The sequence below is a fragment of the Erithacus rubecula genome, assembly GCF_903797595.1.
Source record: "Erithacus rubecula genome assembly, chromosome: 4".
Lineage (NCBI taxonomy): Eukaryota > Metazoa > Chordata > Aves > Passeriformes > Muscicapidae > Erithacus > Erithacus rubecula.
Window position 1 is genome coordinate 51,643,161 of NC_136686.1, and position 24,854 is coordinate 51,668,014.

The 24,854-nt window shown below is 37.8% G+C and overlaps 1 protein-coding gene across 6 annotated transcripts in view; it reads left to right on the plus strand.

Moving 5' to 3' along the window:
- Nucleotides 1–1,521: 1,521 nt before the first annotated feature.
- Nucleotides 1,522–24,854, plus strand: part of BRD1 (bromodomain containing 1) — a 57,390-nt gene continuing 34,057 nt past the window's right edge. For 4 of the 6 annotated variants that reach the window (XM_079304923.1, XM_079304925.1, XM_079304926.1 and 1 more), the window contains exons 1-4: nucleotides 1,705–1,836; nucleotides 5,992–7,372; nucleotides 18,173–18,329; nucleotides 24,576–24,707. In XM_079304923.1, the coding sequence (XP_079161049.1) occupies nucleotides 6,006–7,372; nucleotides 18,173–18,329; nucleotides 24,576–24,707 (1,656 nt within the window). In that variant the 5' untranslated portion in view covers nucleotides 1,705–1,836; nucleotides 5,992–6,005. Of the gene's footprint in view, nucleotides 1,837–5,991; nucleotides 7,373–18,172; nucleotides 18,330–24,575; nucleotides 24,708–24,854 lie in introns of those variants that run through there. The other 2 variants (XM_079304924.1, XM_079304928.1) reach the window with 2 other exon arrangements.

Below are 24,854 nucleotides of genomic sequence, written 5' to 3' on the forward strand. Positions count from 1 at the left end.
CAGACACATTAAAATGTGGACACCATGAAGGTTTCTGTGGGAAAATGGTCTTCACTTAAAAAGCATTTGTACAGCTGCACAGCAGATACACGTGAATTATCCCTTAAAAGATAAACCAACATATTTCCTTATTATAATACTATTAAGTTTTTGACAACATTATTAATTTTTATACTTTGCACACTAATGTACATGATGTGATATGATGCTCTCTCTTGAATACTTTTCTATCACAGGTTGTCTTCCAGTGCAACAACACTAATATCTAAGCGTGTTGTAAGAGTTCTGAGACTGATGGCAGGATCACTAAAACAATTTAACTGGAGAGTTGTTCTCACAGGCAAGTACACAAATGCTTAGATGGCCTCCATAGTTAATATGAACTTTCTTATACAGGAAGTTGAAGGTACTTTCTCTGTCTGAGCCTGGGGATCTATTCTAACTCTGAGTGCACTGCACAAATGTTAGATGCTTTAATAACTTGTGTTTTGTTCAGAGATCAGTGTGCTGAATGGTCCCTGATAAGGAAAAAAGAATTTGGAAAGTACTTTTCTTATTCTACAAGATTTCTGTAGCCTAGCTTTTTTAAACCCTCTGGATCTTAATTAACTATCTACAGCTAATAGCAGGTGTATCTATTTTTGATTCTTTAGTCATATATAAATTGTAGGACCAACTGATTGAGGCAAGGAAACATCTTACTGCTAGAGAAAACATAAAAATAAATTGGTAAGTTGTTCTACAGCAGTTTAGCTGAGTGGATGCTAAATATTGATGGGTAAAAGGAATTACACCTACTCTCAATCACTTGCTTTTTATTATTTGTAGGACTTGTTCTGGATGATCATCACAGGCAAGTGTTCGTGTTAGGCTGGGCCGGTTAAACGTTTTTTAAGGATGTGGGTGCAGCTGCCTATTGCAGAGAAATCCTCCAGTTCTCGAATATGGCTTTAATGAGTGTCTAAAAATAATACCTAACAAAGGGTGTCCTTCGCAGGGGGAGCCAGAAATAACCTTTTTCTGTCAAAGTGTAAGGCTATTATCAGTTAATCTACAAGCAGCAGCTTGACCCAGAGACCACGAAAGAGCTGACTTTCAAGCACATTTTCTACGTAAGAAATCTTGAGTTTGGACTTCCCCCTAAAGAGATAATAAATACCACTCGCTTCAACTTTGAGCTTCGGTTTTGTAACGAGCCGCGTCCCGCCTCCATCCGTTCCCTGGCCCCCGCGCCGGGCCGTTCGAACGTTCTGCCAGGGACGCGCGGCGAGTTCGAGTTGGGGCTCGGGCCCGGCCGGTCCGGGCGGGAGCGCGGCGGTCGCGGGGCCGGAGCGGTCCCGCCCCGAGCGCGGCCGGTGCCGGGCGCGGGCAGCGGCGGCGTGCAGGCCCCGCCCCGCGGCGGCGGCGGCGGCGGGGCTGGGCGGCGCCTGGCGCCCTCACGTCCCTTCCCTCGCTCGCTCGCTCCCTCCCTCCCCGCCCGCCTCTCCTCCTCCCCCCCCGTCGGCGCAGCGCTGTGGTGAAGCCGCATTGTTTGTGCCGCGGGGGGAGGGGATCCGCTCAGCCCCGGGAGCCGAGCGCCGAGCCCGCAGCCGGACGGCGACCGCGCGCCGCGCCTCACGAATGCGCCGCGCCCGGCGGCAGCAGCAGCCCCGCACCCAGCGCCGGGTGACCGCCGCGGGCAGCGCGGCCCTCCTAGCGCCCGCTCGCCCGCCCGCGGCTGCCGGACGCGGGGCCAGGCGGCAGCACCGGCGGGGCCTCCGCCATTAACCCGGCCGAGCGTCGGCTGCAGCGGCGGAGCGGGAGGTTTGTCAGCCGCTCCTCGGCGGCTCCCACAGCGTGAGTACGGCCGGGTGGGCGGCGGGGACGGCGGGCGGGGGCTGCGGGGCCGGGAACCGGCGGGTCCCGCCGCAACGGGACGGGAGAGCGGCATGAGGGAAGGAGCAGGGCGGACTGGGCACGGCCGCCTGCGGGGGGGGCAGCTGCGGGCGGGCGGGGAGGCGAGGTGAGCGCAGCGGTCTGGGGGAGGGAGGGAGGGCGCCGCTGGAGCTGTTTTGTCAGCCGCCATATTTGTGGGCCGAGTATTTTCGCGGCGGGGAGGGAGTGACTGTTGGGAAGGGCTGGAGATGATGGGCCCGGGCAGGAACCATCCTGCCGGGGGCCGGGAGGGGGGAGCGCCGCGCCGGGCAGGAACCATCGGCGGGAGGGGAGGCAGCGCGTCGGAGGCTCCAGGGCGTGGGCAGGAAGTGTTGGCGCGGCAGCGGCGGGGGCGGGCCGGGGCGGGAGCGGCCGCGCGCGGGAGGCAGGATTCCGGGATGGCCGCGGGACCTGGCGGCGGCGGCGGGATTGTTCCGCCGGCCCGGGGGACGGGGAGCGGCTCCGCTGGTCCCGCGTGCCTTCGCCTGCCCGCGCACGGCGGCTGCGCTCCGTGAGCCCCCGCTCCGGGCTTGCCGCAGGGAATCGCTCCTGCCGCGCGGCTGGAGCGGCGGGTGGTGTCCGCCCAGAGTGCGGGTAAGCACTGTTCGCTTACCGACCCTCATTGTCTAGGACTAAAGAGCATTCCTGTGTCTTTCTCTTTTTAATGGTCTACATGAAAGTGCCATTGAGAATGGAATTCCCTAGTCCATTGAGCAGGGGATCCAGGGACCAAAGACAGTTTTATTTAAAGAGGAGGAAGGTAACTAGGGCAGAGATTGCAATTTGGAGGTATATGGTGCTGTACTTTTCATGTTGGTTTTAGCTATTCTAAGCCTGGATAAATAGCCTTTCTTTTAATTATTTTTATTTTTGCCTCATATCGTGTATTTCAGAGAAACAACTGTCCCCGTGTACTTCTGTTATGGTGAGGAAAAAGTCTGCTGGTGATTTCCTTCCCAAGTAGCTGACGCAATTTTAGGAGATGAGTGCTGTGGTGAACTTTCCTGGTGTATATCCTGCAGTCTTTGAGGGCAGGATAGTGCTAACAGAAGTGCATTAAGATAATTTCGTGTACAGTTAGTGCAGTGTCTTTGTGAGCATTGACTGGAAACTTGTCTTAGTTTATTCTTCAAATTTAGGTCTTGGTCCTCATTCCTGTCGATCTGCAAGGATACTGGGAAGGGGTGAGAGGGAGAAATGCTAGTCAGTAACTGCCTAGGAAAAGCAAACCAATTGTAGGTCATGAATTTGCTATGCAGAACTCTGGTCTTTTTCCGGAGTATTTATAGAACATTTGAAAACAGAAGAATTTTGGAGAAACAAAACAGTGCTTTGGCCTCTGGGGCATTCAAGTTATTCACACTAAATTTGCATGAAAGTCGAGCTGAGTACCACCAGTTTCAATTCTGTGTGCATTAAACTGTTTTTGTAGGGTATCCAATCTGTGTTTGAGACTGTAACTTCCTTCCCAAGTTAGCTGTATTTGCTGTTTTAATATTTAATTTGATTATTTTAATTTCATGTTTTTGAATATTACAGTATACTTAGATGTTAGGTCAATCATTTTTTTAATCAGTCTGGTTCATACAGTTTATTTGGCTTTTGCAGCACCCGTTTTGAATCTTTAAGCAGGATTAAAGATCTCGCGCTTTTGAGTATTTGCTTCCTGTTTTTAATGCCTGAAGCCATGCTTGAGAATCTTGGGAGCAGAGGGGGCTGAAGAGCTTGGAAACATAGCCTTAGTATGTTTTTCTGTGGTACTGGGCTAAGGTAGTGAGGACAAATCACACGTGTTTTTGATTTCTGAAGGTCATCTCTCATTCCTCCCTCAGGATTTTTTCCAAAACAGTCTGTATCCTCTGGAGTCACTACGAACAGATACACAGCCAGCTAAAATGTAGGAAAGGGGCATTAAAAATACCAAAACAGACTTTGACATCTAGACAGAATTTAAATGCAATTATATGAGGTAAAGGTGCTGTAAAGTGTGTTTCTTGCTTGATGAGTAATTTGAGTCCATTCTGATCTGTAAAAAGTTGCTGTACGTTGACACAGCAGTGTGTTTTAGCTGAAGAATCCATCATTATTTGTTCATAATTACAGAAATTACCTTTGGGTCTCTGAATTACAAAATCTGTATTGAAACTGGGAACTAACTTTTAATTTTGATTAAATTACTGGTATATTTCTGGTTTTAGTTGTTGGACATTCTTTGGCAGTATTAATTGTTTAAACTTTTTTTTACAGTCAAGAAACTAATATGATGGAATCCTGAGTTGCTTTACAGAATTTAATTATTAAGTGCTTCTTCCAAAGTTGTTTGAAGAGATGGAACCTCTTTTATTCTTCTGTTGTTTATTAAGAGCAGATCAGAGATCCATCATGATTAGGCACTGACTGTTGGCTATACAGTATAGAAGCTAGTAATAAGGGTTAAGAATTAGTTGTGCAGGTCAAATCATTGAGAAACACAATTCTCACATGAATAATAAAACTGGCTTCGGTGATGAAAGCAGAGTCCGTTTGTGAGAGCAGACAGATCAGAGCCTTTCTGGAGCTTGTCTTAGGGCTAGTTGCCTAAGTGATCTAATCTTCCTGTGAAAGGAGTTCTTCAGTACTTTTGAGGCCTTTAGAAATTGACATCATAGACTAAAGCAAAAGGCAAGCAGCATGGAGTTGTTCAGTGCTTGATGTTTTTTCTTCCTGAAATAGATGTACTGGTCTTTCACAGTAGTTGTGTTTTGATTTCTCTATTTCTCTGCTATTTTGGCAATACATGCTAAGACTAGTTGTGTTATAGTGAGCAGCCCTGACTCAAAATGCAGCGTTGAAGTAGTGAGGTCCTAATAATACTTCAGGCAGAGATGAAATATCAAGGAGCTTTTATGTAGCTGAGGCTGGATGATGTTATTTCTTAATGTTTTATTGAGAAGAAGGAATGAGTGAAATAGAATTTTAAACTTGACAATGTCCATCAGGTTTGCAGCATTTTCAATCCTTATAGGAGAAAAACCTCACCCAATGTGAAGATGGCAAAAAACATGAGTATGTGTGGAAGCTTTTAACTTAGGAATTTTGTGACCAAAATGCGTGCCCATCCTAGTCATGGGGCTTTGGAGCTGAGGGGGTGAAAGCTATCTTTTTGTATGGTGTGTGATCTTTTTGCAGCAGGTTGTAAACTTAAAAATTGTTTTAAAGAACTTGGGAATGGGTTTATAAACAAGAGATTTTTATCTGTCGGCAGTTGATTTGAGAACAGCTCCTGAAGAATCTGTTGAAGGAGAAGGGTGTGTGAACACGCATACTTAAAAGCAGCGAACATGTTTTGGCCCTAAGTCAAATCTGCTTTACAGGTGAAATGTTTACTAGTTGCAGTCCATACTGCGCCATATTGGGCACTGTGAGTTCTGTCATGTTGTGAAGAATAATGGAAGAGTAAGGACTGAGGAAAGTGAAAAAAGTGTAACGCTGTCAAACTGCCTGCTTGCCAAATGTGGATGTATGTGTGCTTTTCTAGCTTTCAAATATAGCTGTTGTAATTGAGTTGGTAACGTGTTTCAAATTGCACTGGAAAAACAATATCAGAGAAAATTTGCTTTTCTTTCACAATTGCATTAGTTTTTTTGAGAAGAGGTGTAAGGCGCAATCTCTAGCTGTTGCAAAAATTTTCAAACTTCAGGCACCCCTAAGATGTTAAGTAGTATTGTATTAAAGGTTTTCTTACAAAGTAGCAAATGCATTTTTTTTTAATCTGTGATACTTCTGAAATGTTTTTGTTCTCATGGCAGTGGTGTTGCCAACAGTGCTTCTATCGGGTTTCTAGGAAGAATTTTGTATAGCTGTGTTTATTCAGGGTAGCTGTTACTTGGAAGATCTATTGATATTTAGGTTAAACTTGTACTAAACTGACCACTCCTGTTGAGTAAGAGTTGACAGACTTTTGGTTTTGTTTACTTGTAGTTTAAATTTAGGTATAGAGGGCTGTAGAACTGAAGGGTTTTTTCCTTATTACAGTAAAATTACTGTTTTAATATGATTGATTGGAGTTCATGGTATTAACTGTTGCTCTAATTTTAGGTAAACATTACCAAATGAGGAGAAAAGGAAGATGCCATCGAGTATCGGCAGCAAGGCATTCTTCTTCCCCATGCAGTATTAAGCACTCCCCAACACGAGAAACCTTGACATATGCTCAAGCTCAAAGGATGGTTGAAATAGAAATTGAAGGTCGCCTGCATAGGATCAGTATCTTTGATCCTTTAGAAATTATATTAGAAGATGATCTTACTGCCCAGGAAATGAGTGAATGCAACAGCAATAAAGAAAATAGTGAAAGACCACCAGTTTGTCTAAGAAGCAAACGCCATAAAAATAACAAAGTGAAAAAGAAAAATGAAGCTCTTCCGAGCTCACATGGTATACCTGCTACAACAGCTCCCCTTCCAGAACCAAAAGTACGGATTGTTGAGTACAGTCCCCCTTCAGCTCCTCGGAGACCTCCAATTTATTACAAATTCATTGAGAAGTCAGCAGAAGAACTTGATAACGAAGTTGAGTATGACATGGATGAAGAAGATTATGCGTGGTTAGAACTGATAAACGATAAGCGGAAAAGTGATGGAGTGTCAGTTGTTTCACAAAATATGTTTGAATTCCTTATGGATAGATTTGAAAAAGAGTCTTATTGTGAGAACCAAAAACAGGGTGATCATCAGTCTTTAATTGATGAAGATGCAGTGTGTTGTATATGCATGGATGGTGAGTGTCAGAACAGCAATGTGATCCTGTTTTGTGATATGTGTAATTTAGCAGTGCATCAGGAATGCTATGGGGTGCCATATATACCTGAGGGCCAGTGGCTCTGCAGACACTGTTTGCAGTCCCGCTCTCGGCCTGTAGACTGTGTGCTGTGCCCAAACAAGGGAGGTGCCTTTAAAAAGACAGATGATGATCGTTGGGGACACGTGGTGTGTGCTCTGTGGATTCCAGAAGTTGGATTTGCCAATACTGTTTTTATTGAGCCAATTGATGGTGTCAGGAACATTCCCCCAGCCAGATGGAAGTTAACGTGCTACCTCTGTAAACAGAAAGGTGTTGGTGCCTGCATCCAGTGCCACAAAGCAAACTGCTATACTGCATTCCATGTGACGTGTGCTCAAAAGGCTGGTCTGTATATGAAAATGGAACCTGTGAAAGAACTAACTGGCAGTGGAACAACGTTCTCTGTGAAAAAGACTGCCTATTGCGATGTACATACTCCACCAGGTTGCACACGGAGACCGCTCAATATTTATGGAGAAGCTGAAATCAAAAACGGTGTTTGTAGAAAGGAGGGATCAGTCAGAACTGCTAGGTCTACGTCAAAAATCAGAAAAAAGACTAAAAAGGCCAAGAAAACAGTGGTTGAACCTTGTACAGTTATGCCAACAGTATCTGCTCCTTATATCCCCCCCCAGAGGTAAGCAAACCATCAAAATGTGAGAAACCTTTACTTCATTATTTATTTAATTTCAAACCAGTGCATTTAGATGCCACCTTGAAGTTTTTCTGCATTTTTGACATGCTTTCTTTAAAGGCCTTTTTCAATTACTGTTAATTATGTACACTGCGCTTCTGTGGAGTTGGATTAAAAATGCAGTAACTTCCTCAGAGAAATTAAGAGATCAAGTGATTTGTCTTGTCGTCAGAACATTTTGTTTGAGTTTTTTTTTTTGTCAGACTAAGTTACATTGTGTGTTCACTTGTCATTCACTGTACTTATAAGAATTAACCACTAAATTCGGAATAGTAGATGCAGTAGATCTTCATATCAAAGAAAAAAAAAGACAAGCTCAAAGTCAGCTTAGTTGTAATTTTGGATTCTGAGCTTCTTTTTCTAATTTTAAGAGATCCAAAATAAAAATTACAGTTAATAATGTATGTAAGTTTTGAATCTTGTTCATTTCACATAAATCAAGAATAAAGTTGTGTAAGATCTATGTAAGTTTTATGAAAAACCTTCAAGGAAGTTTTTTCTCATTGTGTGGCAGAATAACTTCTCCAGAGGTATTTCTGGCATTTATGTTTGTATGTTTAAAACACCATGTATTTGTTTACCCCTTGTATTGAAATGTTACTAATTCAAGAGCAGTAGTTTGGAAAGTTTCTCAAACAGGCATTAGTTCTGTGTGCAGGCTCATTTCCTGTACTGTGGCCAGATTCTACATGCACAGAAGTGAGGGCTTTTAAAATAATATGATGCATTTTAAATAGGTGACTCACAAGTCTCAGGTAGTGAGCAATTAAAGCTGGTTAAATTAATCTAAATAAATACATGTTTAGAGACTGCAGTTTTTTCCTGTAATAAATTTTGGTAATGTAAGAAGCTACTTATTGACTGACTTTGACAAACAGCCTTCAGCTCCCATGTGGAGTTTACAAACATCAGATTTATTGCTCTGTTCTCTGTTAGGGTTGGCTTGGTAAAATGGTATTTTTGTTTAGTGATGCACTGCAGAAAAACTTGAGCTATCAGTAGGCGACCAATACTGCTATTTAAACAGGAACTACTGTCCATGGGAGGGGGAAGTTGGTGTAAAATAATTCATCTTTGTCTTAATTAGGACGATCCCAATTGGTTGTGTAGTGTGTTTTTGTTTTGCTTTTTTTAAAACAATATAAGAAAGAGCATGAACTAAGAGTTGAGGATTAGAAAGTATGTTCTCAGTTGTGCCTCTGGCAGCTCATTCTATTAGCAACTTTTGAAAAAACCCAGACTCTAAAACGCTACTATCATCAGATGGCTTTTTTAAAAATAGTCATTAGATGCCAGGAGCAAAAATAATGACATTTTCTTCTTTCTTTTTTTTTCATGTTTATGGTTGGATTTCTGTTCAAGATGGCAGAAAAAGTCACCTTTAATTTATTTCTGCTTCTCTTCATATTTCTAGAAACAATTCCTATACTGTATGTCATAAGTGTGGAGATGTTTGGTTTGGATTGCTCTCTTAGTACCTAGAGTGTATGCCCCCTTGGCATAGTTGGAAGTGTCTACAAGTACGAAGATCATGGTGAGCAGAAAGTACATGCTGCATGCAGCCCCTGAGTGCATCTAGTGAAGTTTGAGGAAAACCATATTGCAATTTATGTTCAGTTTAAGAAGGAGGATTTGTATCCTCTGAACAGTGAGAGAATATGAACAACTGAGTGTTTTAGTAGCACAGTTTTTAAGAATTCTATTTTCCAAAACAGTTATCTTAATGTTCAGGATATTTTTAAAAGACTGTGTGTTGAACAGCATACTTCCTAATTTCTGCACAACTTTTGTAGCTTATGAATTTCTGGATCAGCTTCCCTTAGGTCAGCTTTCTATGCTATGATCTCTCAGACTTTAACCTGTGAACTCTTGATTTTGGGGTGCAGATCAGAAGTTGCTAGCCATTGGTCCAGTGATGGTAGGAGATAAATGCTTACCTTTCCTGACTTTTTTTTTTTTTAATGTAATTTATTTTTAATGCTAGGCCTATATCTGTCCTGTTGCCTAGGTATTTTGGAAAGTCTATACCTAAGTATCTACTTCCAAAGGTGCAGTAGTTCGACTTGGAGCCTTAAGGTGGTTTCAGTTTTCAGCACTGTCAGTGCTAACTTGTAGCTTGATTAGCATGTGTAATAATGTATGGCATTACCAGGGAGCTTTTATGTGTGGAGGATGTATGTCAGACCTGGCTAGAGAGATGTGTTGTTTCTTTATCAGGAAATTCCATTCAGTTTGTATTGAAATACAAAACTCTTGAACGTGGTTGCTTACACTGTGCAGTTTGTACTCATCAGATTTTCTGGTTTGCCTGTTTTTGGTGGGTTTGTTTATTTCAGGGTTTTTTTTATTGTTTAAAGGTCGAAATGAGCATGATCCAAAAGTTGTGTTTGTGGGAAGTGCCCAAGCAGCTGTGCTGTGTGGGGAGGAGAGTGGGAAAGGACACTCTAAAACTGTTCCACCATATGGGAGGGACAGACAGTACTTTCTCCTCTTGGCAAATAGTCAAAAAGTAGCCTCCCACTGCCACCAGCTAGTTTGGCTGAAGAAAATATAGTATGATAAAGTATAGTATTGCTACTAGGGATTTGTAATGGTTGAATTTTCCTTAGTAGAGAGATTTCCCACTTGCCCCAAAGATATATCTACACTAGAAGGATTTTATTTAGACTGCAGGTCCAGAATTTTCAGGTTAGGATTTCGTAAATTTTAGGGTTTATCTAAATCTAGTTGCTTCTCTCTGTTAGTTGTCTTGTGCTGACTGTACTCAATTTCTTGTGGGGTTTTTTTTTTTTTGTTTCCTTTTATTTTTTTTTGTTTGTTTGTTTTCTGTTTTTTTGTTTTTGTTTAATCTGCTGCTGTTCATCCTTGTCCTTTGTGTTGCCTTATTCAGGAGTCTGGATGGGTACCTGAAGCAAAAGTATTGCAATGTTAGCTGGGAAAACTACACGGTTTTTCTTATTGTTCAGTGCTGGATTCTTCAGTACAAATAGCAGTTTTTTTGTGTAGCCTCCTGATCGTATGTGTCAAAAGAGGCATTTTAAAAATGTTTGCTTGTTAGCCAGTATCAATAGCCACATTATATAAAAATGCTGTGAAACTATGATACTGTAGCTATATATTTGGAGGGAAATCGAATGTGATATAAAATATTTATTAATCTTTAGTATATTAAAAGTATGCACTGACATACAGTGTAATCTGCTTTATTAAAATGCCATTTGTGCAAGTACTGCTCTATTAAATGGAAGCTGACATTAAAAGTATATAAATATTTACTTTCATCTATACTTCCCCTTTCTGCAAACATGGCATGTTTGTTATGTCTAAAATGAAGGAAATATTTGAAATGCAGTGCTTGTATAGAGAGCAAAGAAGTTCAAAAGCCCCACTTTTATTAGGAGTAGGAACACTGTATGTTGTTGCATGAGGTGTATTGCATCATTAATATTAAAATAAAATTTTAAGATTGTTATGCAGGTAGGTAAGTAGTAGCCGACAACTGAGAGCAAAAATTGCTGAGACTCTTACAAAAACATTTTCAGCTCTTCTGATGGATCAACATTTATGTGCCCCACATTAGGTGATTTCTCTATGTTGATCTTTGGTTTTGTTGGAGGAATATTGTGCCTGGTAGTAAGATGAGTTTGTGTTACTGTGTCTCAAGGCAGAACCAGTATTTTCTTTCAGTTTATAACTTACCCAGTTGAGCTTTCTTACCAAGTTAATTAAATATAATCATGTTATCTTAACACAGGAATCTTGATTTTCTCTTAAAGGAAGTGCAGGCCAGAAAAATAAATAATAAACACAGAAAGTGTTGAAATGCAGTATAAGAGGAAAGGAACATTAACAAAGCCTTCAAGACACTGTTAGTCTGCATTCATGGATAATGCTACTTGTTGACATATGTAGCTTGTGGATTTCTTTTGGGGATTTTTTATGGTCTGTTTTTTTTTTTCTAAACATTCAGAAAGTTTTTAAAGTAGGAGAAAGATCAAGAAATTTGACTTAAAATTCAATATAAAAAAGCTATTGAAAAATATTGCTGGGGCCCGCATTGCAGAGAACTTGGAAGCTGAATAAATCCAGACTAATGTCTGTTAGCTCTTTGTCCTTTTTATATATGTATATATATAAAATATATATATATATATGTATATATATACATATATAATTTACAGAATCATGTGAAAATGCTTATTTTAATTACAGGGGAGCATGATGTAGGTATGTCTTGTGACTGTACCTAATACTTGCATTGTAGAATCACCTAAGTGGAGGGAATGCCTGAAGTCATGGGCCACTGATATTTCTTGTTTTGTCACATTGTTTGACTTTGAAACATTTCTGTTACATGTAGAAACCACTGCTGATGTCATTTGGATCTCTTTGCTTAAATAAAAAAAGTAATTTTCCTTAAATGAAAAAAAAGGAGCTACTTTGGTGTTCACTAGTTTTGCCTCAGCAGTATTTTAAAAAAGTAAAGGTAACTTTAGAGCATTATTTTGAAGCTAGTTCATCTTGACACTGGTTGGCTTATTAAGTAAGGATTAATTAATGTGGTCAGAGAAGTGTAAGTTATTTAGCAAATTGTAAAGTAGATTTTGAGTAAAAATAATATTTTTTCTTCCTTCTGTTTATTTTATGTGTACAAGGCCAAGAAGCTTAAAACAAATTAATGTTACTTTTGTAAGGCATATCAGTAATATTCACTGTGCTTTCTAAGGGGTTTGATCCACAATGATTATATATGTGATCATGCAATTATGAAGACCAAGATTTATGTGATTTTGTTTTTCAGAACTTTTGAGTTTCACTAGTTATGTGAATTTCCAGTATTTTTTTGGGGGGGAGCAAATAGAGGGTATTGTGGTTTGTGCCATAAAGAATGCATTTTCTGAAGAACTGTCTCCTGGCAGGTTTTTTTAATTCAATGAGCAAGTTACAGATTGCACAAAAAATTAGAAGATAAATACTGAGCATTCTTCTTACTACAGATCAAGATGTGATTTTTTTTATTAATACATCTGATGTGAATTTAGCCTTTTGATATTAGATTTCAAAATCCTGTGTGGTCACTATTTATGTATAGGACTGGCTGAAATGAATCTGCAAATATGATTTCTCTGAGAAGAGATTTTTCTAATTTGACAGGGTGGGAGAATTTTATTGTTTGAGTTTGGATAGGTCTTGTTTCTTATCTTATTTATTGTTTTGAGGTTTTTTCATTATCCAGAGTTTTGGAATATCACAAACACTGGTTGTTAGAATAGGAAGAAGGTAACAGAGAATTAACTGAAATAACGTTTCCTCGCCTCTTCAGTTCACTGTTCTACTTTTCCTGTCCAAGCAAAATTTTACAAGCTGCTTGCTCAAATAGAAAGATGGGGAGTTCACAGTCATGTAGGCAAGACAAAATGCTTCCTACCATGTGCATTCAAAATCAAATTCTATTTAAATACCAGTAAATGTTGAATAAAGAATAGGAATCTGGAGAGACTTTCAGACTTCAGAAGATGTATCAGTAGATTAAGTGTATACTGTTGGACTCTCAACCTAGGAGAGGCAAATTCAATAGCTAGACTTTTAAAACATAACAGACAGAAAGAAATAAAACCTGTAAAGTAGTTCTTATTAAGAAAGTGTGTATTTGTTGCATGAGGATTCTGCAGACTTGTATGCAGAGGTTTAAATGGAAGCTTTTTCAGTCTCTCCAGGATTTGCCATGTACTCTGTTAGGCATGTAGGCTGACTTCTGCTTGGTATTAAAGGAATGCTATCCTTTTTCAAACGGAAATAAAGACATGCAAATAGATTCTGATTTTTACATAGTTATTAGTTTACCTCTGTTGTCTTTCAAGTTGGTCAGAACAGTTTGAGGGTTTTTTATTTTTAAGTTAATAAGTCATATAGTAAGTTTTATCTTTTATTGGGGAATGTGATAACAAAGATGTGGTTTTGCACTGTTAAAAAAAAGGGTATTGAAAAACAAGTTTTAAAAACACTGTTAAGCAGCTTTTGCCAAAGGTTTTCCACAAGAAGAGTAGAGAGAGTTTCCTATGTCCAGGTGGGCATTCTGATCTTTAAAAACTGAAGTTTTTGTATATGGAGCTAGGAGGAATAGCAAGATTACATTTAATTGGCTTAGTAAGAAAGTTCAGGATAGCTCAACTGGGTAAGGCTCCAGAATTAACAATTCCCCAAACAAATTCTTCCATAGCTTTTTATTCTAGTTTTATGCTAATTGTCTTCCACTATATGTCATTGGAAATACTATAATTATTTGTAGGGAAGTCTTGTGTCTTTCCTGCTTCCAACAAGTCTCACTATATTTTGTGGAACTTTGCTGAACAAGGCTTGAAAATTCTAGTGCTCTGGAAACTCAGTTTGCTTTGTTGCAACTTGTTCAATAATACTTTTGCATTTTATTCTGACTGGTTTTAAAACATATCTGCAATATTTATATGGGAAAATAAGGGTATTTTATTTGCTCTGTAAAGTGGAACATAATTTGATTGTTAGTGGATATTTGGCATAGGTCAAGAGAAACTGGTATTTTAGTGAACTGAAATTTTACAGAGTAAATACAGTTTTCCTGTGTTATGTGTACCTTTAGTTGTGCTATTCTGGATAAAGGACAATGTAAAATAACAAACTGATAAAACTGGACAGTGTGGTAATGGTATGGTAATTAATACCATTGGTATTAATACCAATGGTATGGTAATGGTAAGTATGGTAATTAAAATACTAGGGTTCATTCTTGTTCAAAAATTGCTTAGTTTTAATGAATACTTGATCTTCCTTTGTATGTTTGATCAATACAGATTTTCATATTGACTTCTTTGTGTTTGAGTTACTGTAGTAATGTCAAAATCACATATTTGCTCAAGAAAATGTTGTCTCCAGTTTATATTTCAAAAACATAAGAATCTTGAGATATTGTAAAACTAAAAAGAATACCTGTAGGGGTAAAAAGCATGTGTAGTCTGCAGTGGTTAGTAATGATTGATAAAAAGTGGTTGATTATCTTCCATTGGCTTTCTTAGGTTAAACTACCAGCACTGTTGATTACAAAAGATACTGGTTTCACTTTTCCCTGTAACCAGTTGCCCTAGTTGCCACAGCGATATATAACTGAAACTGGGAAAGGAAGTCATGAGTCAAAGAAGGCAGCTGTGAGATTTGCTAATATGATAAAAGCACATCTCTTACATTGACAAAATTTATTTTATGCATTTATCTAAAAGGTGAGGAAGCAAGGGCTGAGTAACACACTCAGCTCTCTGAATGCATTCACCAGTTCATTGGGTGTTTCATCCTTTTGCAGGGTAGATTATCCATCAAATGCCTCGATGTGAGGAGACTAGGTGCTGTTTTGAAGATTCAGTTTTAAAGGGACCTTTGCCTTTTTAAAGACAAGCAGGAATTGTATGATAACCTCGTTTGTAGTGCACATCAGTGTTTTATAGGGCTGGGGAAAGGAAGTCGTTCTGGCTTGCTCACTTGGCTGTGGCACAATTAAAACAGTTTTGAATAAATGTTTTTGTCATCTGTGTAGTTTTGGCATGTAGCTCTAAAACAACAAAAACAAGAATTGGTATGATAGTGCTAAGACATCAAAAGGCTGCAGTGGTCACCAGCTTGAAACCTAATGCTTCTTCTATGAGACCAGTTAGATAGCAGCAGTCACTGAATGTCATTGGTACACGCTCACCTTTTTAAGAATTTTCAAATTCCTCTCTCGTTGTACTTTGCTGTAAATGACTGGTAAGTTGAGGGAAAATTATGGGGTTTATTCTTCCCAGTAGTTGGTATGCTTGACTTGCCTTTAGAAATAATACAGAAAGCTGTTCTCTTTTGATGTGCTTATACTGGAAAAAGTTCTAGTGTGGACAGATACCTTAGCAAAAAAATGCCTTTGCTGAGGTGTTTTCTGTAGTTCTGGGAGGTGTCCTAAGTTCTCTAAGCCTTGCCTCTGCATTGGGGATTTATCAGTCTAGTGTAGCAATTAATCCCATCATGTCCAAGTCAGATCCTGATTGCAAAATTATGAAATCTTTAAACAGCTCTCCCTTACTTAGCCCAAATACATGCCCCTTTTTTTATTCTTCAGTATTTTTTAATTACATCTTTGTTGGGAAAAAAAATGGAAGTGGAATGTATGTAAAATTATTTTAGGTGGACTTCAAAATTAGTATCCAGTCTGTGCAACTTACAGGGTTCTACAGTAAGGTTGTCTCATTTGCCCAAAATCATTGCATTACCCATCAAAATTTAAAATGCTTGGGACAGTAAAAGTCTACCTGCAAGTATCAGACTAAGCAAAAGGATGGTTGAAGAGCCATGATATAATTAGTCTAACAGCTGATGTAACATGCTCCTAGCACTAAGTTCACAGTGTAGAGGCTCTGTAGATATCTGCCACATTAAGAGTTTCAGAGCTCTGTATTTTGGCAAGTGTGTAGCTGCTACCCATGTGTGGTGTCTAAATGAAATGCTTGGTTTAATTTAGAGGGGAACGCAGGGACAGGTAGCTTCCAACTCCTTGTTAAGTAGTCTCTGCACTCTGAATTGCCTTCTGTTTATTTATATTTTGAAAGTTGGAGAGTGTCTTCTGTGAACATCTTTCTTAAACTTCTTTTAACACTCTACTATTATAATTATATATGAGTAGTATGGTTTGTAACATGAATTGGTAAATGTACTTAAAGCTGTAGCTAAAGATGTTTGCATAGTCTTGCCACGTCTGATGGGCATGAAGCCAAGGCACCTTCCTTCATGTTACGATTCTCTGATGTTTCCAAATAGTTGTGTATTTGGCTGTATTTTTTTTTACTCAGTTCAGTAAGTTTTACTGTTTCCAAGAGATTTGTGAAAGCAGTTATTTGATTTTGATTGCATTCTATAATTAATTTTAATTATGTTGTTTGAAGTTTAGTAGGTCATCTGTTCTGCATTGAATAAATCTGTGTGGAGCCTATGTCTGCCTTCCAGTGAAAGATGTACAAGACAGTCTGAAGTCCATCTGCAGACCTTCTAAGCTTTAAATTAAGCTAGAATTAGAATGTCTAACTAGCTTAGTTATTAATTGAAAAAACAGTGTCATTGAGGAACCAAAGGACATAAAGAAAACCTGGGTTTGCTCTGTCCTTTCCTGGTGACAACTGAAAACTTTGGCTGTAGTTTGTAGCACTGAATGGATCTATTGCACCTTATCTACATAATCCAAAAAAGACCCAGGGATAGATGACCTCTGGTGAACTCACACTATTAGTCAGGAAAATATTTGTTTTTCCTAGATATTCTTAAAAACCATTTTACCCAAGGCTTACTTCTAAATTTACATTTTCTTTAGGTGTTTTGACTACTTAGGTTTTATCACGTACCTACAAAACTGCTTTCCTCCTAATACTAAAAGGAAAAAAGCAGAAAAATATAGTATATGTATGCAATTGTGATTTTTATGTAAGTATCTCATGGTACTGCTCTGCAAATCAGACACCTCCTGAGTAAATATTTGCCTGGTTTAGTATTACATTTTGGAGAATGTGATAAACCCTCCACTATCAATTGTAGAGTTTTGTTATGGGTAGTAGTAATATTCTGAGTGAAGAATTAACAGATTTCTTTTTTCATTGTTATTACCATTTTGAAACTGTTTTATATCCAGCTCTCTTTCCAGCTCACCCTTGCCCCAAAATGAAGGAGCCATCTCTCTTGCAATACAGAAGATTGATAGTTTGGGGCGTTTTGCGTTAATTTTACAAGGGCTGCTACCAGTTACAAATGCCAGCATTATCATACAAAGAGAAAATATTTTCATTCTATAACCATTAACTTTTTCTAACTTCTATTTTGCTGTAATTTCAGGATACTGTAGGCACAGACAGCTGAAGATTTGTTTCAGAGAAACTTTATTTTTAATATATTTTCAGGAGCCAGTGTCATGTTTGAGACTTGGACATCTACCTAACATGTCATTATTTGAAATATAGGAATGAGTATTGTGTGTGGTGTTCATAAAGCACTTTCCTTGAGTATTTGTAGATGAGGATATGCACAGAGTATTTATGTTTGTTCAAAAGCACCTTTGAAGAATATACTAATTGATTTGATTAAAATATTTTGTTAACTGTTTATACGATCCTCACGTTTTCTCTGTTTGGTTATTTTCATTGTGTGTGTGGGGTAAAATAATAATTCTTCCTGTGTTTTATAATTTTGTTATTTGTCAGAAATTAATATTAATAGAGCAATAGAAGGCTTTTATTACATGTTTTTATGCAAGAAGTTTGAATATGTATTGTCTGTAAAATAAACTACTAATTCTTTCTGTAGATGGCAACAAATGATCTGATGACTTTCACGGTGATTTGGAGCTTTTTATCTGATTTAATTTTCAATAGGAAAATCATTCTGAAATGCACATAAAGCTTTATTCTCAGCCCTAATGTGGGATTGCTCTTCCAATAATGATTACAGAAAAATTGATTCCCTTTAGCTTTATAAAATATCTTCATGTGTTTGGTAGAAACCGCAGTGTCAAGCAGATGTATTTGGTTGTAATTTATTGCTTAGAAATAATTGTACTGGAAGGGATCTTACTGAAGGAAGTTAGTAACATAGTGATTACTTCTGGTTTTAGGGTATGCATTCATATATATGTGATGTTTAAATTCCTTAGATAAATGTTTTATGCTTTGCTGTGAAAAATACAATATCAGTTTTTCCATGTTTTAGATTAAATAAGATTATGAATCAGGTGGCCATTCAGCGAAAGAAGCATTTTGTTGAACGCGTGCACAGTTACTGGTTGCTTAAAAGACTGTCTAGGAACGGTGTTCCACTGTTGAGAAGGCTGCAATCCAGTTTACAGTCACAAAGAAACACACAACAGGTATGTGACATACTTTTTGGTTACAAGAAGAAATCGGAAATTTTCTATTTTATTGAGTTAAAGATAAGCTAGGAAACCTAGTGTGAAGTAAAAACTTCCTTTTACTCAGGACTGAATAAATTCTTTACCCTGAAAGTAGATGTATCTGAAGTGTTGTTACCTGTATTGGCAGTTGGGAATTATCTAATGCTTCTTAATATGTGATATATATAAAAATGAGTGTGCAGCTTTTTCGTCTGTTTTGCTTAAGTGTTTCACAGAAATACTGTAACCACAAATATCATAATGCCATTATTCTTTGGTAAATGTTGTAGTTTTTTGGGACTCATTTTTCAGTGTATTGTCAGATAAAAAATGAAAGTTATTTTAAATTCATCAAACATGCAAAGTAGATGTCTTCTTTGACACTTGAAAAAACAAGTACATTTTAATAGAGTAAAGGGTTAGACAACTAGTTTGCAGTTCTGAAATTGCCCACCTTGTTCAGTATTAACAGAATTCAAGTTGTTGATGAAATTCAAGCTGTTTCAACTTCTGGTTTTGCTTTTGACACAGTTAAGTGGGTTTGTAGACAAGCATAAGTTGAGTTGAGCACTCATATGAATAAGTTGCTGAAAAACATCTTAACAGCAGCTCCAGGTGGTCTGTTTTGATTTTAAGTTACTGGATAGCTTAAAAATAATAATTAAACCTTCTGAATTGGTTGCATCCATGTGTGTAGACTTTAAAATGCTGTGAAACATCATGGTCTGGAAATTTTTACTGCATCCCAGTTACCATTTTTAATGGAATGGAGTGTGTGGGCTATGTTCTTTCCATTCTCCTGGTATTTGACTTCCTGTAAAATAACTGTAAAACTTAGGAATTAATTCTATAATAATTTACTTGCATTAAGTGCAATTTTTTCTCCTCTGAAGTGGAACTGTTATTTTTGTTAAAATTGTATTTTTGTTTGCTGATTAAGTAATTGATTGATTTACTCATAAAAATACCATGGTCAGCACTGCTTCCTAATTGTTTGGTCTGTCATGTTTTGTGTGTTTATTTTTTTAGCTTTTCCTGTGGGAAAACTAATTAATAATTTCCAGAATAATTGAGATTGGAAAGGGCCTCTGGAGATCATATGGTAGGACACCACTGCTCAAGCAGGGCCACTTAGAGCAGGCTGTCCAGCACCATGTCCAGGTGGCTTTTGAGTATCTTCAGGGGTGGAAACTCCACAACCTCTTGGGGCAGCTGGGCCAGTCCTTGGTCATTCTTACAGTTTAGAAAAAGGCAGGAGTCTTCTGATGTCCATTCTTACTTTGCTCCCATTGCCTCTTGTATTGTCCCTGGGCACCACTGAATGGAGCTTGGCTTCATCTTCTTGCCTTCTCCCTTCAGGTATTTGTGTGTATCAGTGAGATTTCTGCCCCTGAGCCTTTTCTCCTCCAGGCTAAGCAGTTTGAGCTCTCTCAGCCTTTCCTCATAGCTGAGATTCTCAAATTCCATTTACATGGACTACTTTTAGGTGGAGTCAACTTTGGATATGAATTGCCCACTTGCTTATCTTGTTTCTATTGTTTCTATGAAACATTGTTTCTGTTCCATTTTGAAGTTGGATTAATCTTCTGTTTCTGCGTGAGAGGTTCTGAAGAGTGATACCTGGCAGTGTACCTAATCAGTGTTACCTAATAATAGTTGAAATTCATTTATTCAGGTATTCTTTTTAAATGATCTTGAGTTCTTACAAAATAGTAAAGTCAAACACAAGTGCAGTGCTATTGTGGCAATATAGAACTAGACCATTGTTAGTGTCTGAAAAATTACATGAGCCAGTTTTCCTTTGGGACAGAATGATAAGGGTGCAGCACTTCTATATATTTAAATAATGCCTATCAGATTAAAACTTATTGTAATTGATGCTTGATTAAAATAAAATAGGCCTTTAATATGAGCATTTTAAAATTCAATTGCCTGTTTACACTTCTGTACAAACAGTATTTCTTTATTTTCTTTTCTAATTTGAGAATGATTCTTAAATAAGGAAATAATGTATTCTAAATAAATTGGAAGCTATTTATATTGTTCCATTAAAAATTTTGTTCTTTTGAAAAGTAAAATCTAGTTTTAAGGTAAGCTGAGTATTAAATCATTCTGTTGATGCAAAATGTGTAGTTACTGCTTTTCAGTGAGTAGCCAGTTCCTGTGTATGACATTGTATCTTTTCCATAGCACCTTAAATAGCTATTTATTAAAGCAGTCATAACTGCAAGACATTTAATGTATTTTGTTACTCCCAAGTGCAAACCAGTTTATAATCAAGACAATAAACAGCAATGGCATAGCTGTTGTGAGAACACCTTAAAAAATTTTAGATAGTCATGTTATTTTGTTCATTTCAGTCCAGATGGGAAAATTATTTGTATTTTATATGAGGGGTCAGAATATCAAGAAGCATACATAGATTTTTTCAGTTAATCAGATAAAAACAGTGATGTAATGCAGGGTCAGATTAAAAAAAAAAAAGTTATTTAAACAGAAAATAAGTGTTATAATGATGAACCAAAACCCTGAAAATGTTTTCAGGTCGCGTGATGAAAAGTGGCTTTCATCTCTCTCTGTCTAGTTAATAGAACAAATTTAGTAAAGGGAGAGGTCTTTACAGTCTAGACTTAGTTCCTAATAAATGTATTTCAGAGTTGAGTTATGATATAGTTTTGAGGGTCTAAGAGTTCTAAACCAGGCAAAAAGACCTGGACTGCCTCACCATTTGCAGGAACAAGGAACTCTGTAAGAGCATGGTTTCTACTCTCCTCTGTCCACCTAGAAATCATGGAAAGATAGTGGAATACTCTAATAGATTTACATCCTCATTATTTTAGTTTTTTTCCCCTGAACTTTAAGAATGCTTGAATGAAAATAAGGCATGAAATGTAAATGTAGAAGCTTGCTGCTGCTGTACTTTAAAGCCACTGTTAGAATAAATAAATAAGGTGCTGATGACTTAAGGTCACTCCTGCACTGAAGATTTCATTAAGAATACAAGTTGCAACAACTAAATGGTTTTGTCTGATTAGCATACAAGTCCGTCAGAGCATGCTGTTAAAACTAATTGTATTGCTCAAGGTCCAGTTCCATCACTGTCATTCTATTTTTGTTTGTATCATATTAAGTTGCAGTCTCTGTAAGGAGTGAGGCTGTTCTCACACATTTGCATCCAGCATAAGGAGGGATATGGTGCTACACTGACAGTATTCCTGCTGGTATGGAGACACTGGTAGCATACTAATGGTGAGACGAGTTCTCAGTTCCTGCATGTTCTTTGTCTAGACTCAAAAATGTTTTCCTCTTCCCTCAGTATTAATAAATGTATAAGTTTTAGCTTTTCTAGGTGTTCAAGTCCATTGGAAAATCATAGACTCACAGAATAGTTTGAAGTGGAAACGTCCTTAAAAATCACCTAGCTCCCAGGGGCAGCTTCCACTAGACCAGGTTATTCAATGCCCCACCCTGCCTGTCAGAGATGGGGCATTAACAGCTCTCTGGTCAGCCTTTTCCAGTGTCTCACCACCTTCACAGTCAAGAATTTCTTCCTAATATCTAATCTAAACTTCCCTTCTTTCAATTTGAACTCATAGCTCCTTGTCCGATCAGTGCAGTTCCTGATGAAGAGTCCCTCTCCAAATGAGAATTTTTTATAAATTTTTCTTATGTCATCAACCAAATGAAACTTGATGGCTCTCAGGACAGTTATAGAAAGAAAGACTTGGAAAATAACTTTCCTACCAGAAAGTTAATAGAAACTTTCTTTATCAGAAAGCTAAAAATTTTGAAAGGAACTCTTTCTATCATAAGTTTTACTGGTTGGTTGTTGGAAGCCAGTGCATCATGCTCTGCAACTTGCCTGGAGATTTTAGTCTAATGAAGGAATATGTTGTATGTGAGGTAGTGAATAGTTTAGGGCAAAGGATAGTTATCTTAGCTATCAAGCTGTAAACTGTCTGCCAACATTACTTTGCATAGAAGTGTCAAAAAAGGACAGGCTTGCTATTATTTTTATAATTGCTTGGAGGCTTGTTGTTAATCCTCAAGCCAGAGTGCCATTCAGAAGGGTAGTGTATGTATGCTGAAAAAAGGCAGTCAGGGTGCTCTTGATATTTTGGGTCACATCTGCAGATTGACAAGTGTGTGCCTGCTCTATGGAATGAAATTGGTAAAACTACCAATTTGTGTAAAAGATATTTTATTTGAGTGCAACTGCATCTTGAAGTTCAGCCAAATACTTTAGTGTCTAATAAACTACCATAAGGCCTGCTGTAATACTATTTTTTCTTGCTGCATTTAAGTTTTCTGTCCAACCCTAGAACTAGTACTCTTCGTTTCCTCAGCTTTCATCAGGCTTGGTTCCCCAGTTTCTTAAATTATGTGGTTACATAGGGCAAAAGAGCAGGCTCTGAATGTTTGCAAGCAAAGGGAGGACAAGCCTTCTACTTCTGGCAATTTAATTTTGGTTCTGAAAAACAGTAGAGCTGAAAAAATAGTACAGCTAAGAGTTGGGTTGCATTTCCACGCATGAGGTTTATACGTAGAGATGACGGGCATTAGGAGAGCAGCAGTTAGTGGCAGTGTAGACTTCCTATTTCAGTTAATCTCTTGAAAGTTTTAAGGAATGGAAAATTATTGAAAATATTAATATGCTTTTCTGTCAAAATTTCCTTTGAACTCTTCTGGTGCCAGCAGTTAAATTATCTTGTGTCTATGTAAAGATTTAACTTTTCAAAAGAAACTACAGCTGTCAGTTGTAATGGTCATTGGGAAATGCAACTAGAAGTTTCTAGCTCCATTTTTTTAGGTTTTGTTTTTCTTTTTGTTGATTTTTGGTTTTTTCTTACTTAAAGGAGGAACAAATTGTTATTTCCAGAATGCTTTATTCTAGTGCAGAAATAGTTCATTTTTAAAGCATTTTCAACTTTAGTGAAGTCAGATTTGAATTAAATTAATATTTACCTTTATAAAGTGTATAAAGCAATAGAATGCAATGCAGATGGTAGAATTATAGCAATGGCAAATCTCTTAGATAATGTTTTTAAGCTACCAGTTTTTGTAATTCAATTTTTAGAGCTGACTATCTGAAAAATTGCACAAGCTGCCTTTAGAGTATCTGTGGTACTACAAAATTATTCTTCTCTTAAGGAATGTAGTATGGCTTTCAGTGTAATAATTTGTAATGTTGTTTGTTGTCATCTGCTTAGCCACTTTCCTTTATTCCTCTGTCTTCTATAGAAAGAAGCTGATGAAATTTACTAGTTTTGTTTTAGCTTTTAGAACACCCTCCAAGATGACTGAACAAGTGTATATTACATTATGGTAGTTATGGGCAAGCATGCAAAGTTTTGGATATTTCTCAGAGGTGCTTTTATAAAATACTCATTTTTTCAAATGTGATAATTTTCCAAAGCAGATGTTGCTTTTGTGTACTTGGTACTAATATCAGGAACTCAGTTTCTTTGTGACCTCATTTTTGGTGAATTACCAATACCATTTGAATTCTCTAAGTTGTATTCTAGTATCTTCTCTTTTCCTTATGAAAAATGGTAAAGGCAAAGAAACACTCTGGGTTTTTGTGTATATAAATCAATCTAAATACGGCAAGTGTTTAAACGTTACTTACTGTGAAATATTTGTAAATTAACTTCTTTCATCCATTTTTGAAAAGGGTGTAGAGCTGCTTTATTCACCTGCAGTACCATTTGAAGTTACTATATTATCTAATAAACAGCTTTTCATTTCCTGTCCTTATAAGCCATAATTATTTTGTTTTGTTACAAGTGTGTCCTAGTTTTGCTGGGTGTGAGGGAAGAGTTGACCACATGAGTAATTTGTTTCTCCCAGGCTGGAGTTTCTGAGGAAACTGGTGGTGTTCACCTAGTTTGGGTTTGGTGCTAAAATCCTGTATTATGCTTTGCAACTTTTTTGTTTCTCGGTTCTGTTTGCTGTGTTAGTTCTTCTGATGTCAATAGCCATTGCCATAGGATTACTTTCCAGTTTAGATTTTATTTTCAGTTAGACCCTCAAGTAACTCTGGAAGATACCCTGAACACAGATTTTTCAATTGTTGCAGCATAAAGCTTATGAGCAAGTGCCATACCATAAGACAGTAGTTTCTCCTTTCATGTGCGTACATTTTGTAATTGTATAGAACTGTCTTGTATAAAAGAGGTATGCATTTTTCATTTCATGAAAATGTTTTGATTCTTTTCTTAGAGAGAAGATGATGAAGAAATGCAAGCCTTAAAAGAAAAATTGAAGTACTGGCAAAGGCTGCGCCACGATCTTGAAAGAGCACGTTTATTGATAGAACTTATACGTAAGCGTGAAAAATTAAAAAGAGAGCAGGTAAATGGAGCACCTTTTAATCTGGTGAAACTTTTCTACAGGAAAGATAATTTAAATATTCTCACACACAGTTTTTTCAGTAGAAGCACAGGTGTATTTTGGTCCTCACATAAGGTCAAGTAACCTATGTGCATGCTGTGCACTCAT